Here is a 16,758-nt window from a genome sequence, read left to right on the forward strand (position 1 = left end):
GGGGGATCAATACATTATGTCAGATAAAGTGGTAACAGCTTTTTTCCAATGGATACACTGTAGATAGAGTTAGGTGGTATCATTTGAGCCGACACATTACTATTAAAATAATAAATATGTCACTTTCTGTGGCTTGGTGATCCGATATATTGCTACTATATGATCATGCTGGGATATGATCTTGCTCCTACATCAAAGAGCAGGTTAGGTTCTTACACCTTTAAATGATGGAATGCAAATAAGTCAGCCATGGAACTTGATGACAGAAGTGTGTGAAATGTCTTCTGTCCGAGTTGGTCTCCCTGGATGCTTTCCAGATATCCCAAACGACAAAAGAGTTTGCAGAAAACAGTGTCCACCAAAGCAATATGTTTACAGGAATGTGCTGTAGGGAGATCATTCAGAATGAGAGAGGTGAAACCCTGAAAGCTCTTTGACTAGATCTGTGCAGCATTAAAGGATCCTGTATCAGGATGCATGCTCTATTTTTTGGCTTTGCTTAAGAGAAAATTCCAGACTCACTAAAAATTTGAAGTAGTGCATTCATGGAGAACAACTACTGCAATGATAAATAAAAATTGGATTCTTATGTATATTATTTCTTTCATACTGGTGTAGTAGCAAAATGCATAAGTATTTCTTTTCTGAATAAACAAACACATTAATAGTCTAGCATTTAGCAAGTGTATTGGTTATGTTTATACCAGTAAACTCATTAGTTCCCATTCTTTCTCCACTTATTTTTCTCTCATCTCCTTTGTTATGTCTTCTCATTCTGCATATAGCTGGCTTATGCAGGAGAAGAGAGCAACCTTCATGAGCAGTGAGGTAGTACAAATAATCATCTTCAGACTTACATAGCTTGTTTCCTTTGCAGAGCAATAAAAAAGGAGGAACAGAGTTGTGAGCTAAAGTGAAGCAATTGGCTTTCTGTTTACTACCATGCTTCTCTATCTACACAAAAGAAACTACTTAGCATCTCTTGTAGCTCTACCAAAAAAAAGATACTCAGTGATTCATCATACATGGTGCATCCTTATTTAGGGTGTTACTTAGAAGAGGAAAATAATGGTTATGGCAGAAGAAATAGCAGCTACATGATAATCTGGCCATATCCAGAGAACTTGCTTCTGATTCTTCAACCAACATGAGACATATACAATATTAATTTAAAGGTCTTTTTTGTTGTGACAATCTCTTGAGTGAACTTAGTTAAATTTTGTTTGAGCATGTACTGCCCTTATATTTCTCCTTTTGTCATGGTACCATGTGTTAGCCAGCATTGTGCTTTCCTGTGGGTGCAAGGAATCCTCAAATCTTTGCTGTTCTTACAAAAAGACTGGTGTTTTTCCTTGTTCTACCACTGGCGACTAGTATAATTTTTTAGTTTTGTTATCTTCAGTGAAGTGTTTTATGTTAGACATGAGGCCTTGCTAAGTGAGAGCCTTTCTTTTTAATTCTGGTCACTGGGAGAAGTGGGCCAGTAGAGGCAGCTACTCATTCCCTTTTCCTCATTTCTGCCTGAGAGACGCTAGACCATTCTGTGAGTATTACTTTCATACATAATTTTTCAGTGTCCCTCTTGTGGGCTTTAGGCATTCAGAGCAGCATGTTACTGCTGCAGCAACTTGATACTGTTACACCAGTGCTCAGAATGACATCAGGAGCTTCAGAAGGTAATTAGATGTTACTCAGAAAAGTCCCTGGTCCAATATTACTGACCAACAAAAAATAGAAAGATTGGGTGCTAACCTAGCATTGCATGGCATTTAAACCAAAGCGGACAACAACGCCATCTTTCTGGCTTCCTGTGTTATGCAGGTCTTTATTATTTTTCTCAATATTCCTGCACTTTAAGTATATCTTTCACAGAAGTACAGTTTCCACCTGAAAGACATCAACAACAGAGACTTCTCAAGTCTCCTTGATTTCTTTGTTCTAGTGTTTATTGTCAATCCCACATTTCGAAATGTGCTTTTTATTTTACACTTGGGCTTAAGCCTCCAACAGCTGTTTTTTTTAATGTCTGCTTTACATTAAAGAGATATTTAAAGTTTTTTCTCTGTAATCAAATCACCATTCCCTTTATTTTTGAGAAAATTCAACTAAGGTTCTTTGGCTCCGCATGTAAAGAATTTTCTAAAGTCTTCAAATAATTTTGTCATCTTGCTGTACTTTCTTAAAAAATTCTACTACTTATAATTATGGACTGCATGGAGTTTTCCAGACTCTTCCCTTACTATGTTAAGTGCAGTGAAGTGAAATTTGTATTTCCAAAATATAATTCCAAAGGTTTTGGAAATTAATGCTTAATTTCAGTTGGATATCTTTGTAGCAGGGATTTTCCCTGAACTTGATGTATTTTTTTTATAAATACTATTTTTTCTGAAAATGGTTTAATTTTTTAGTATAATATTTTAGTGAATTCCAAAAATTCTCTTAATGCAAAGCATCAAAGCAACTTTGTTAGACAGCTATACTGTGAAGTCTACAAATGGTCATTTTTCATTCTCAGCTGGCTTATAGAAGAGCCAGGCCCAGCAAGCAGCTAACATACACAGCAGTTTGTGTAGCAGTTTCTGCTTCTTTGAGTCTTCTTGATATCTTCTTGAGCTTCTGGGCACTTTTTCTGGGGTTTGGGCACTTCTGGGAAACCTCTGAGGAAACTGAGGGTGCCTGTGGCTGCCAGGTAAGGCTAAGGTAAGGGTAGCTCTAGTAGCTTCTAAGGAACTCCATCAGCTGTCCTTGGTCAAAGGGTGCCTGCAGCCTTTGTTGTGGCTGACCCCTGATTAGTGAGGGTTGAGCACCCTTTTAGCCCATGCCAGGAGGAGGAGTGTATAACAGCGAGGTGATGCAGCAGTGTGTGCAGTGGTAACAGAAGAAGCCAATAGATGTGCAGCAGTTGGCACAGCAATTCGTGCAGAAGGGCACAAAGAAGAGGCCAGCAAACTTTCTCTGTCCAGCGTACACATCCTTAAAGATGATGGTCACAAGGCACAGGACCCAGGCGCTACTGAAGTAACTGTTTGCTGTCAGACTCTTGCACCTAGGCAGTTTCAGACGGTGGACACAGCTCTGTAAGTCCATGGGGCCTGACGGGTTGCATCCACAAGCACAGAAGGAGCTGGCTGATGCCATTGCAAGGCCATTCTTGATTATCTTTGAATGGTCAGGGTGACTGGGAGAGGTTCCTGAAGACTGGAGGAAAGCAAATATGACTTCTGTCTTCAAGAAGGAAGATCTGGGGAACTACAGGCCAATCAGCCTCACTTCAGTCCCTGGGAATGTGATAGAGGAAATCCTCCTGGAAACCATCTCCAAACACATGAAGGACAAGAAGGTGATTGGCATAGTCTGCATGGATTTATGAAGGGGAAATCATGCTTGACCAACTACATTGCCATCTACAATGAGGTGACTAGCTTGGTGGATGAGAGGTGAGCAGTGGATGATGTTGTTGACCTCAACTTTAGCAAAGCCTTTGACACTATCTCCCATAACTTCATCTCGTCAACTTCATAGACAAGCTGACAAAGTACAGGTTAGATAAGTGGACAGTGAGGTGGATTGAAAACCAGCTGAACAACTGGGCCCAGAGGTTTGTGATCAGTGGTACAAAGTCCAGTTGGAGACGAGTCACTAGTGGTGTACCCCGGGGCTCAACACTGGAGCCAGTACTGTCCAGCATCTTCATTAATGACCTGGACAATGGGGCAGAGCATAGCAGAGAACTGGGGTGAGAGGAAGCACATGAAATTCAACAAGGGGAAATGCAAAATCCTGCATCTAGGGAGTAATGACCCCAGGTATCAGTATACACTGGAAACAAACTGTCTGGAAAGCAGCTTTGTGGAGAAGAACCTGCTGGACAACAAACAGACCATGAGTCAGCAATGCACCCTCACGGCAAAAAAAGGCCAACAATATCCTGGGCTGCATTTGGAAGAGCATTGCCAGCAGGTCAGGGGAGATACCCTGCCCCTTTGCTCAGCGCTGGTGAGACCATGTCAAGGAGGACATGGACTTACTGAAGTGGGTCTAGCACAGGGCCACAGAGTGGACTAAAGGGACTGGAGCATCTTTCATAAAAGGAGAGGCTGAGAGAGCTGGGACTCTTCAGCCTGGAGAAGGGAAGGCTCAGGGGGGATTTTACCAGTGTGTATAAATACCTGATGTGAGGGAATAAAGAAGAAGGAGCCAGATTCTCCTCAGTAGTTGCCAGTGACAGACCAAGAGGCAATGGACACAAATTAAAAAAACAGGAAATTCCATCTGAACACAAGAAAACAGTTTTTTATTGTGAGGGTGGTCAAACACTGATACAGGTTGCCCAGAGAGGTTGTGGAGTCTCCATCTGTGGAGATATTCAAAAGTTGACTAGACACAGTCCTGGACAATTGATCGTGCTTGAGGAGAGGGATTGTAGTAGATGATCTCAAGAGGATCAACCCAGCATTCCAACCCAGATGATTCTGTGTGTTTTTATTTAAATAGCTCTAGCTTATTCTCAGCATAGCTGCCAACAACTTCATTTTTATGGATTAATAGGATTTTTTGAAATGTTTCATGTGTATTTAAACAGACTGATTCTCCACTGTGGTGGTTTCCCTGATTCCAGTGATGAATTCAGTTCAAACATTTACAAATCTTTCTACAATACCACAGCCATATTCTTGACTCTGTATTCCTTGGGAAGTTGCAGGTGTCTTGAAGTAAATATTTTTGAAACAGCTTCCTTATTTCCAATTGTTGTGTTTATAGTACCAAATACTTCACTTAAGAGGAGGTTATTTTAGCATTATCTTAGTAATAAATTAAACACCTCGTAAAACTGAGAGTCCTTTGGATTGTCATATCTAGTGTTTCAGCATTGATTTCACTAAAATTATGTGTTTGGAGGGACCTTGTGAAATTGCAACACTTGCCTTATGTTAATAATCAACTTACTCTCTGAGATTACAAGTTTTTCTAATCAAGCACGAATAAAATTATTACGACACAGTGGAAAATCTTCCTAAATAAGTAAATGGGCAGGAAGCTATTAGATTTTCTTAACATAATTATTTAGAGTGACATCAAAATTAATTTAAATTCAGGTTGCATTTATCTGGTTTATAGAACTTAAATATTTCTTTGGCATAATTTGTTTTCTAGTTCAGTGAGTAAGCGTTGTACTCAACCAATTGTAAAGCAAGCTTTACAGAGCAATGATAATTACTGCATAGTAGGTCAGGCTCCTGGCACAGAGCAAACTGTTTTTCACAGCTACAGCTCTGGAGTTTTGGAATCTCTTTTAATCTTCTCAGTCCTTCTTGACTTTGATGTAAGTTGTTTTTAAGTATGCAAAGCTCCAGACTGATTTTATGTTTAAGTTGGAGTGCTGTACATTCCTTCACTTGGGCATTTAACAGTCTAAAAATGGTTAATGTAAAAGAGGGAGATAATTTTCAGTTTTTCTGACAGAATGTCTCTACCTTAAAAGCAACGTAAATAACCAGTAAGGTAGGATACAGCTTAAAAAAAATAAATTAAATTTTTCCCACTTTGGCATTTAAAAATGGAATGAAAAAGGTTGTAGCTTAGAATGTTGAAAACAGATTTGTCAATTAGAAAATGGTTCTATAATTTTTAAATTTCTTTGTTATTTTCCATGGAAGTAATTAAAATTAACTTTCAGTGGAATAGCAGAAATTATTTCACTTTTAAGATCTCATTTAGAATTTTCAGGTTCCCTTCCAAATACTCTATTATCAATATTTCTTTTAATGTTTCTTAGCAAAAGGTGTAGCAACAGGAGAGAATAGGAAATTATTTCTCATAATTAAAAATTAAGGTGTTCATTATAAAAATATCTAAATGTAGTTGAAAAATATTTCTACACGTGATTTTGAATTTAAAATGCACTTTTGTGAATACACTTGAAAAATTGTGATGGATTTTGTGTAGGGATTTGTTGGCAAAATAGGTTGTGGCATTTAATTTCTTGGCACTGCTATGCCTGTTTCAGGATATTTTTGATGTTTGTTAAATGCATTTGAATAATATTATATAGTCTGGCTAGGCTCTGTCTTTTACCATTTTATTAATACAAAAAAGAAGAAACGAGTTTATTGGAAATCATTCCTAAAACTAGAAAGCCAAGGTTGAGTGCAGGAATGCTTCTGCATTAGCGAGGAACTCCCTAGTGGCTCCTCTTCCAAAAGAGGGGATTAGGGTCTGTGTGCTCTATTCGTCTGTGAGCCGTGTTTCTGTGAAAGGCTTTAGTGGGATATGAGGGGCAGACTTTCACTTGTTTTCTGCAAACGGCTTTATTTCTTGCCTTCTGGCCTTATTTCCTGTGAGTTTGTTCAGGTTTAACATTTAATACAGAGGTTAATTTGTAATACACTGGTTACCATAATGCATCCTCAAGGCCAAGGTTAATAGGATTGAAGAAGGAATTATACATTCAAGTCCTAATGCCGTATTACTGAAGTTAAAAACGTTTCGTTGACTGCAACATAGTTTTCCAATTTAGGAAAGAGAATATCCAAACTGTAACATTTCTAAGGATTAAAAAAAACTTGTGCAATTGTGACACTACCAAAGTTAATGGCAAAACTCTTATTAACAGCAGTTGTGCAGTCAGGTGGTTAAATGTCAACGCTCTCTTTAAATACTACCAAATTTTTGGCTAAATGCATGATAAAAAATAGTGACTCCATATCCAGGCTGTGCATTTGTTGTATATTTGTAATTTTCACTTTACAAACTGTCAAATAGTTCGCTGGGATCCGGGAGAACCTTCTCCTGTCCCACAGCCAATCAGTAGATGCGTGCTGTTGTGTAACTGGGTTGGATGGGTGATTGCTCTGATTTTTGTGATCAGTTCTAATCTTCTGTTTCCCATTAGCTCTTGACCTGGCTTTCCTACCAATACTGCCATGTCATGTCTGCCTTCCTTCCCCTAAAATGGCAGTCTGGCAAACTTCTTCTGGTAAACCATGGAGCAGAGGACTGTCACCAGCTTTGGGCTGGGCTGGGTTTCCCCTGGGTTAGAGTTGGTTGGAGCTCTGCAAGCTCCAGGTGAGCTGCCAGGAGCAGTGGGTTGTGACTACAGACAGAGAGGGAAAACTGGGAAGTTTTATATGGACTAAGTGTATCAGCTTAGAGGACTGAGACAAAAGAAAGCCTCTTTTCTGTACTCTGAATTAGCGTAGGCACTGGGACTTGTCTGGCTGCTTGGTGGCAGCTTTGAGCATCTGGAGAAACAGTCTTTTAACTGCCCAGAGCTCCACTCGCATGGCCGCCTTTAGGTGCCCAAGGGGCTGGCAGGATGTCCGTGGCTTGGGCACTCTGAGATGGGGGTCTTTACTTTCCACCTGCCTCCTGCTTCAGGTATATCTGTCCCTTTGTCAGTCTGGTTTTGAGGACGATTCAAGAGAATCTTAGTTTAGCTTGGCAAATGAGTTACAGAAGCCTCATTAATCTTGCATAATAACTACAACAGTTAAGACTTTAAATCCCAGCTTCCTACTTTCTCTAGAACTAGTTCCTGTTTTGAAATGTGATGATGTGTTTCAGGAACTGCTAATTAGCAGTTTCCCTTGAAAATTCACACGGGCTTATTCTAAGAACTTTTCCCTTCGTACTCAAGTGTGGGTTCTTTAAATTATTAATTCCATAAATCATGTCAGCATTCCTACATAACTCCGCTCGATTTTATCCTAAAATAATCCACAGCTTATTTTTAGACACTAGGATTAGTGAGCTTACTCTTCTATAGTTAGAGATATGCGAATAGATGGATGCAACATGATACAGCAGGGGGTTACAATATAGACTTTGAATTCTTGCACTGTGTGTTGGACCTGCAGCGGTGCCCAGGGGCGGCTGTCAGAATCAGAGCACAAGCTTATGGAAGGATGCACAGAGCCTCTCTTCTGAACAGCTTTCCATCTAATGTAAGGAAAAGCTCATCAAGTCATTTTGATTAACAGAAGGGGCGAAGGAAGAGAGGAATAAAGAACGCAGTTGACCGCCTACTTCAGCTAGGCACTCATCTGGGGTTTGCTGAAGCATATAATTTCTCATTTATTTTATTTTTAATATTTTGTCTTTTTTGCCCCTAACCAAGCAGTTATTTGAATGATTTGTCTGTGTATTGTAGCTGAAATTTGTCCTATGGAAAAGAGGAAGGTAGCCAACTGTCCAGATTAGTTGAGGGCAGGCATTTCATGAGTCAAGGGATGCGATATCAGTAACATTTAGACAACTTCTTATCACATTGATTCCACAAAGGAAATAACCAGCAACTGTTTTGCTTTTCTTTAGATATTATTCTAAGTAGCATTAGACAACTTGTTGACACCACTTTTCTTTTTTAAGTCAGTGTAGGTGGTATTCCATTTTTTATTTAGGTGAAGGAAGTATGTGATGCCTAGAACATTTATTTATATTTTAAGTGGTTTTATATCCTCAATATTTGCTCAGTGAACTCAACTAAATGAAGGTAATGGGCCTCCTGTGCCAGCTGCCTGCCCCATGCACAGCACTACGGCAGCGAGTACAGCTCTCATGGGGCTGCCGAGACCCCCTTCTGACCAGGAGATGGGAGCTGTGGCTGATGGGAGCTAAGCCCACTCGATAGACCAGAGAGGGCACCGAGATGTTTTTCACTTCTTCTTTCTTGCTAGAAGGAAGACTCACAATCAAACTGTAAATATTTAGTCACAGTCTGGCTTATGGTCTGCTTAAGGCAAGACCATAATGGGTTTATCAAAAACATTCTTGTAATTGTTTTAATTATCCTAAACAAAAACATAAGCTACTTTGTTTTACTTAGACTCTTACTATACTATATATTTTAATTTTTTCCATACTGATGCTGGGAATTCATAGAGAAGGACGAGCGCAGGCCAAGTAGGTGGAGCTGTGTGTGGAGCTAACATTTAAATCTCTGTATCTGAAAGGCATTGCTGAAAGGTAGTGGCCTTTTACATATTTCTGTGTGAAAATATCAGACAGTTTAGAAGGGTGCATGTAGGAAAAAAAAAGGACTTCTGTTCTTCTAGAAAAAGCTGATGCTTCATACCGATCTATGTGATTGTTCTACAGGTTTTTTGTACACATGGCACATAGTATAATGACTAATAATATAATGATTGGATAAAAGGTAGGGCAAGTGTTTCTTCTGTGTTTCACCGGGTAAGTGTTCTGGTAATTAATAAATGACAGTGAAAAATAACTACCCGCAATTTTTATTATTTTTTTTTTATAATTGATTTTTCAGAAAGTTGGTCAAGTTTTGACTTTGCAATATGTCATCAATCATATTGTAGCTCATCTTGTAAATAGAGATAAAATTGCCTTCCCAACATGTGCCATGTTTTCCTGTGTAATTAACACCTCGTTCGCAGCTGTGGCTGCCAGTCAAGGCCCTGCCTTCTTCCCCCTGACACTTCCTTGATACTTTGTTTAGACTGCTGAGATTTTAGGTGTCATCCTCAGGATACTTTAAATAAGTCCAAACAGGAAAAGGAAGGTGCTTCAAGGAGTCAACAGTATAGCTCACTATAACTCAGAGGGACTATTTAAAAAGTATGAAGCAATTTATCTTTGTTTATTGCTTACACCGTTGCCTCTCAATCTATTTTTCATACTTTCTAAGGAAAGTTTACTGGTTTTCAAAAAAGTCAGGAAATGTTAGTGTCCATCTGTATTTCTGAAGTAGAGATCAGTCCAGGAGTCTAGATCTAGTTAACAACAGCCCCCTTTTCCCGTGCACGTGTGCCTTTCCTGGTACCGTGCCCTCTGTCAGGCCAGGCAAGCGACTCGGTTGCCCAGTGAACTGCATCCATGAACTGATTAAAGTCCAAAACAACTCGACTTTTTTGTGAGCCATCCTTAGCCCGGATGAGTTCCCAGCTCCGGCTCGTCACAGGGCTGCGTGGACAGTGTTACCAACACAGCAGAGGACATGCTGGGGATGGGTGGTAAGGGCCAGTATAGCGTTGAGCCCAATATAGGCACCTAGTACTGTATTTTGGTTCTGAAAATTTACCTTGAGCTGCCCCAGTTACAGCCCTGCATGTGCGAGTACTGGCGGGATTAAACAACTCAGCACATAACATATGTCTCAGCTAGTTAAGACCCAGGAATTTGGCACTCCAGATATGCTGAGGTGGTTTTTTTTACGCTGCCCTTAAAACTGTGACTGACTGAGGACCTTCATAAAACTGTGCTGGCAGTGTACATGTTATGTGGCACAGCCCGGTGGCTGAAATACATCCCCACAACCCTTGTTCGGTTCTGTCTTCAACTAGAAGGGCTCCAAATCCCTACCTCCTGCTTCTCAGGAGAGTCCCTGGCATCTAGGCAAGAGGTTACCCTGGAGAGCTGTGGGCTGTGAAGAAGAGGGATTTTCCACCCTTACTGTCATCATCTTGTTTCCCCTCAGCATAGATCAAGATTAATGAGAGGCATTAATGGTTTGAGAGGCAGAGTGGTTTCCTACAGATCAGGGCTCTCACCGGTAAAGAGCAAAGCTGAGAGTTCACTTGAGGTTCCTTAGATTACTTCTGCAGTTTGTGTGAGATCGTCATTTAATAAAACACAGAAGCAGGCTTAGAAGTAGGGACCATAGCTTACAGAAATACCCCTGTGTGTTAATTGTGAGCTGTCAGCAAGCATTTTCATTTTTTAACTTCTTAAGCCAAGTTTTCACCAGGACATCCCCCTAATGCTTTTTGTTAATTTACGTTTGCCATATGCAAGGGAAGAGTTTAAGTCTTTATGGATATAATACTTTTTTTTTACCATCACACCTAGGTATTAGTTGTTCTCAGCTGTTGTTTCTAAAAAATGTACGTCAGATCTCAGCTTGGCAATAAAGATGTAAATGACTGTAAATTACTTCCATTTTTATGTTGATCTTCCTAAAAAAAAAGGCATGTTTGAAAACAGCAGTTGTTCAGTCGAGTTCTGTACTAAAAAATTGTAATAATTACATGTGCATGTTTTTTAGACTACGAGTGGAAAGTCTCACGTTAACTTAAGTAGACTTTTATGGACCTTAAGTTTTAACACAAGTGATGTTGCATGCGCATTATATACCCAGATGGTAGTAATTGCATGAGGAAGGTGAATTGGTTTTGCTAATAGATCTCTGACTTTTCTGCTTGTTCTCACATCCTGGAGAAGAAGGGTATGGGGGTTTGTTAATTGGGTTGTATTGCACATACGTACTTACTGTGCATGTCAGGGTGACTACTGCAGGACAGTTTAACATCTCAAGCTCTGGTATATTCAGATAAAATATAATTTCTTTACACCTCATCAAGATGCTCTGTTTATAGTCCTATCAATGTGCACTCACATTTGAGACATAGCTGTAAAATGTGACAGTAAATGTTACAGTGATGCAAATATACTGTTTGTCATAATTATTAAAAACAATCCTAAAATTACTAGAATTGGATACATTGCCATGACTGATATAGAGTATTCTTTTGGATAGTTTTTTCACTTTTTGATAATAAGAAAGGCAATCTTTCTTTTAAACAAAATTCTTATTCCAAATCAGTCACTAGCTGTAACATTTATGAACGTCTGTTCTTTTTTTGTTTCCAGGGACGACGAGGCAAACCAGGCCTCCCAGGAAAACCAGGGCCACCAGGACCTCCTGTGAGTAACTAACAAGGGGAATAGGAAATTTTCACTCTATCCTGGAACAGTGAACTTTGTTAGCATTTTTATAGTGGGTTACCTGATCATAATTATGGTTGAAAACAATTGATTTGTATTTACTCTGCTGCATCAAACAGCTACTATTCGCAGCCTTTTGATACAGCAAAGATAAAAGGACTGGATCCACAAATACAAGAGGCTACACAGGAGGGAAAGAACAAGATGCAAACTTCAGCGAAGGAAGCGAAATTGTCTGGCATTTCAAAGAAAGACTGGCCATGTATGCTAAATGTGAATACTGTGCATTCATTCACTTTGCAAAATGCCTGATGCTCGGTAGAAGATGGGATAATTTCTGTCTCAGAGGGGTAATTTGAAAGATGAAGGACTGTGTGAAGCATGTGCCAACTGTCTGAATGGTGGGGAGGATTATACCCAGCACTGGTATGAGCACTCAGCTGTAGTTCAAATGAGTTTACTGAGGAATTAAAAAGATTAAGAAATACATGACTCTATGGAAGGATTTGTAATATGAAGCACTAAAGCGTTTAGCTCAGATCTAAGAGGTTTGGGATTTTTTTTTTTTTAAGAGATACATGATTTCAAATTTGAAGTCAGGCATGGATCTATTTTAGCCTAGAATGAATGCAGCCTTCCTTTGGTAGAGGAAGGCTTGATCATATTTGTAACATTCCCTATCTATTGTATTGTAAAAACACTGTTGTGCACAAATATAAAACAGCTGTTTGTTTGTGGTTTAAGTAAACATCTGCTGCTTTACATTCCTAGTATCAAACAAGGATTTCACAATTCCTTTTCCTGCTTACCTGAAATAGGTAAAGGCCAGTAGTTTATGCGTCAGAACATTTGATTCATCTATTTCAACGTCACTGCAAGGGAAAATTAGTCTTATTTGTAGAGAGGAAAGTAATGGACTGCTCCATGAAATACAATGAATAAATGAAACAGATGTAATTTCAACTCATCTGAAAACGAAACTGCATAAATTTTATAATTTTTCCTCCCCTTTTCCTTGCAAAATGTGTTCAGAAAGAGGAGTTGATGATGGAGTTCATTTATCCTGCATAAAACTAAACAGTTAACAATCCCTCCCTCTCCCTCTTCTCCCCTGCATGTAGTCACGTTAAAGCCTTGCTTATTTGAGTCTTTTGTACAGTTCGGGCTTCCTAATGCTGAAACGGTACTGCAGACTGTGGGAGTCAAAACAGAGGAAAGGAGTGATGCAGAATCTTTCTTAATACAAATGCCAAAAATGACCTTTAAAAGGAGGGGAAAAAAAAAAAAAAAAAAAAAAAAACAACAACTTAGCAGAGGTCAATGTTAGACCTAATCTACTTAGCTTTTTGTGAACCAGTGAAAAGCTGTTTCTCCATTACAGATTTCTGCCACCATAGATTTGCTGGCAGGTCAGGCTTGTGAAGATGTATGATCCTTGACAGACATACCAGAAATGCTGAGTGGAAGCTAAATTGGACTTTTATTACTGATACCTATTTGAGATTTTCTTACAGCAAATGGGAAGCTCAACTTTGTCAGCATGGCAGCATCCCTACGAGGAGCTCTGTATGGGTTCTGTAGCCTAGCACTACATATCAGAAAAGCATTCCTCAAGCAATCATGGCCTAAATATTGGTTAAAGGTATTTTTTTCTGGTATAACTATCTTGATGCAGTCCTTACTTTGGATACAGCTACAGCAGCGTCTTGTCTTCCTCTTCCAAGATTGAGAATATAATGCATAGAAAAAGCGTACTTTAAAAGTAGTAATGCCTGTTAATGCTCATTGGCAGTATCCCCACATTTAAAGTGCTACAGCTTGTACGTACTGAAAAGACTTTAACATCGTTCCTCCTCTCTTTTTCAAGGCTCAAACCACATTAAATTTTTGCTATATTGTTATCCCTTCTCTTCTAATAGTAAGTAGTGGCACATGGAAAGGCACATTGGCCTTTACTTTGGCCTTTCCAAAGTGCAACACAACTATCGCACCTGCAGGGTGGTTACTATCTGTTTGGCATATACAGGGTACAAAAGGCTTAACAGATTGACCGAGCATGTGAAAATTAGACTCTCCAGAAAAAGTAAGTTTGCTGTTTGTTTAATGTTTCAGAAGAATACGATATTTGTCTTGGAGAAAAAGGAGATTCCATCATTAATTTTTAGGGTGGCTACAGTACACACTGCATGTTTGAAATTAATAAATTTACCTAATTTATTTATTAGTTTATGCCATGACGTGAAGTACTTAATTTAGATATTAGGAGAACAGCCAGGTGTTCAGTAATGAAAAAACTATGAGAAGGAAAGTTCTGCCTCCTTGAGGAAGAAGTTGGTGAACAGGATACAATACTCAGGGAATTTGGTATAAAGGACAGTCCTAAAAAAAGTGTGTGCAGGGAGGGATTATGAGACCACATTCTGAACAGTCAAAAGGGCTTTAAATTGGACACTACTAAATGGTGTGAGCTTTGATTAATTAAAATAATAATTTTTTACCTACTTGTTGCACAGCAGCAGTTAAGATTTTCTTGATATTCTTATCTGCCTCTAATCTGACTTTTCTAACCCTCTCTCAATACCTCATCTTTTTTTTTTCCCCTAACCTAATTTCTGGGGATTTTTTTTCAGTAAAATTGATGTTTGTAGTGAGTTTCTAGTCCCTCGACATCATCTGCACATCTTTGGTTAAAAACCTGTATCAGTGTCAGAAACAAAGTTAGATTGGCAATTGGTAATGAAACTACTCAGTTAAAGTGGGACTGTCTATGCAACTTCTTATGGGTATCCTTTCTTTTATGTAATTTTTTCCCTTTGGAGCAAATCCTGTGCCCACAAAAGGCAAGGAGTCAGTGAGGATTTTTATTGATGGGTTATAAAAAATATTTCTGTAAGCCTACCTAGCTGATGATCCTCCTTTGAGTATTTTTTAAGGTTTGTTAAATATTATAGACTTTTAAAGTCTTCTGTTACTCCCTTCTGATTCAGAATTCATGGTTTGCATCCTTGCTGTCTGATGTTGGTTTTGAGTACTGTTCTGTTATTTCAGTGCTGGAGAGCTGAGATGTGTGCTTACACGTGTCTCTCTCCAGCGGGTAACAATTTAAGCTGAAAACAAGGAATCCAAACGGGTTAGGTAGAACAGCAGCTCCCTCTAGTGCTTTTTGATCCCTTCCCCCCTTGAAAAGAGTCTAGAGAGCAGTTTAAAGCTTCTGTTAAATACACTATTCATTTCAGTCTCAGAAGCATTCTGAAAATTATGATTGTGGAATCAAAACCTCTGTACCCTGTATGAAATGTATTTCGTACATTCTCTTGCCTGTGTTTTTTTTCTAAAGTCTTTCTTCTAAGAAAGAGATACTGTCTTTCACATGCTGTTATCCTGCTCTGCATGGCTCTTCACTGAAATTGAAATGCTGATTTTATGAAACAAAAAGAAATACTATCATAGTAGGATGCTGTGAGGTTGTAAGTAGAGCATTTTGATCTGACTGCAGAACTGAACTGATAGCTTTCTTCTGCCGTAGCTGCTAACGAAAATATCTACAGGACTTCGCAATGCAGGAGGGGTTACTAGCCCACCATAGCTTATTTTGCATAGGTATAATGCATTGGCTTTCTAGTTCCCGCACCATTTTTTTTCAGTACTTAAAAGCAAACGTATGGAAGGTATCTGAACTTAGTATTTATATGCTGTTGGCCTCAGGATGTACAGGCCCAGTCCTGCAGTCTTCACTTAGGCAAAATGCTTTTCTGGTCTTGGGTAGCAGAATTACTACCTGCCTGGTTTTGTGTAGAGTTCTGTTAAGAGATCATTTATTTTTCTATTTGTCCTGCTTAGAAAATAACTGCATGATGTCTGGCACTGTTTTACATATTATGGTCATTTGTGGAAGGTTTTGGGGGTTTGGTTTTCTGGGGTTTTTTTGTTTGTTTGTTTATTTTTACTTTTACATGAATCAGCAGCTGGTAAAAAATTCTGTTTACATAGGTAGGCTAGGGGACAGAAAAAGGAGTTTTACTGGTTTCTCCATTAAGGGTTAACTTTATCTTTTCTGTGCCAATTTTCTCTGTCTCTGCTGGAACTGTTATGACTGGAGGAATTCCATTTCTCAATAGTTCCTATTTTAGCGGGACATCAGATTGTTTTTAAAATAAAAAAGTGCCAAGCTAGAGTTGTGCTACAGACTTCCACCAGTATAACAGTGTTCTTTGGGGTGAGTCGGAGTATGACTTCTGCCCAGTGTTGCTGTTTGGCAGAAGGGAAGTACTATCAGCACTGGTTTTTAAAGGTAGGAAACAGGAGGACTATCTGATTTGGCCAAGTGCCATCTTGTCCAAGAAGCTGTTTGTGGCAGAGCAAGGAAATAAACTTTGGGTCTCCTAAATCACAGGTTAGTGAGCTGCAATCACAATTATTCATTCTCTTAAACCTGCTGTTTTCTACCAACAAGTTATTGTTTGTAGCCAGAATGGATTTATTTCACAGTTGCTATAGCCCTTGAAGCTCATCATTCAGTTCCTCATTTACCTTTGCAAGGGGCTGAACTTCATATCTTTTATCTTCACAACTATTCTTGCTTGGAAAATTAGCTTTGTGTTACTCCTTAAAGTCTTAAATTAAAATAGGGTTTCATTTTTGTTTGTGTTGCATGTGAGGCAGTGGAGAAGTTCACAGACTACCTGAATTTCTTCATTTAATTCCATACACTTTTGGGCTCTTGTTATTCAGTATGTATGTCAGTGCCACCAAACTAGTTATCTTAAGTAGCCAGCAGTTTGCCTTGGAAATCTCATTTTGTCTGCCTCAGGAAATACTGTCATTCCTCTACCAATATTTTGAAAGTGAATGAATGTTATCAGTTAATTACAGTAAACAGAAAATTAAAGCAATGATAAGTGAAAATTGTCAGTATCATTTCTGGTATTCCTGGACTTTCAGCTGCTTTTTAGAAGAATATTGGAAATGCTTATGTGGTAGGATGGGAATGGCTGGCAAGGGTTGGTCATATTGCTTGTTTCTATGCATTTAAGTTTTTTAAATCCATATCAAAATGTAATTTATTTAATGTAT

At 38.9% G+C, this 16,758-nt stretch overlaps 1 protein-coding gene across 8 annotated transcripts in view; it reads left to right on the forward strand.

Annotated features, from left to right (window-relative positions):
- The window catches only part of COL19A1 (collagen type XIX alpha 1 chain), a 212,598-nt gene that overhangs the window by 125,110 nt on the left and 70,730 nt on the right, over positions 1 to 16,758 (forward strand). For all 8 annotated transcript variants that reach the window (XM_072855250.1, XM_072855256.1, XM_072855253.1 and 5 more), the window contains one exon: positions 11,611 to 11,664. In XM_072855250.1, the coding sequence (XP_072711351.1) occupies positions 11,611 to 11,664 (54 nt within the window). The remainder of the gene's footprint in view (positions 1 to 11,610; positions 11,665 to 16,758) is intronic.

This window comes from Ciconia boyciana, chromosome 3, assembly GCF_034638445.1.
Source record: "Ciconia boyciana chromosome 3, ASM3463844v1, whole genome shotgun sequence".
Taxonomy (NCBI): domain Eukaryota; kingdom Metazoa; phylum Chordata; class Aves; order Ciconiiformes; family Ciconiidae; genus Ciconia; species Ciconia boyciana.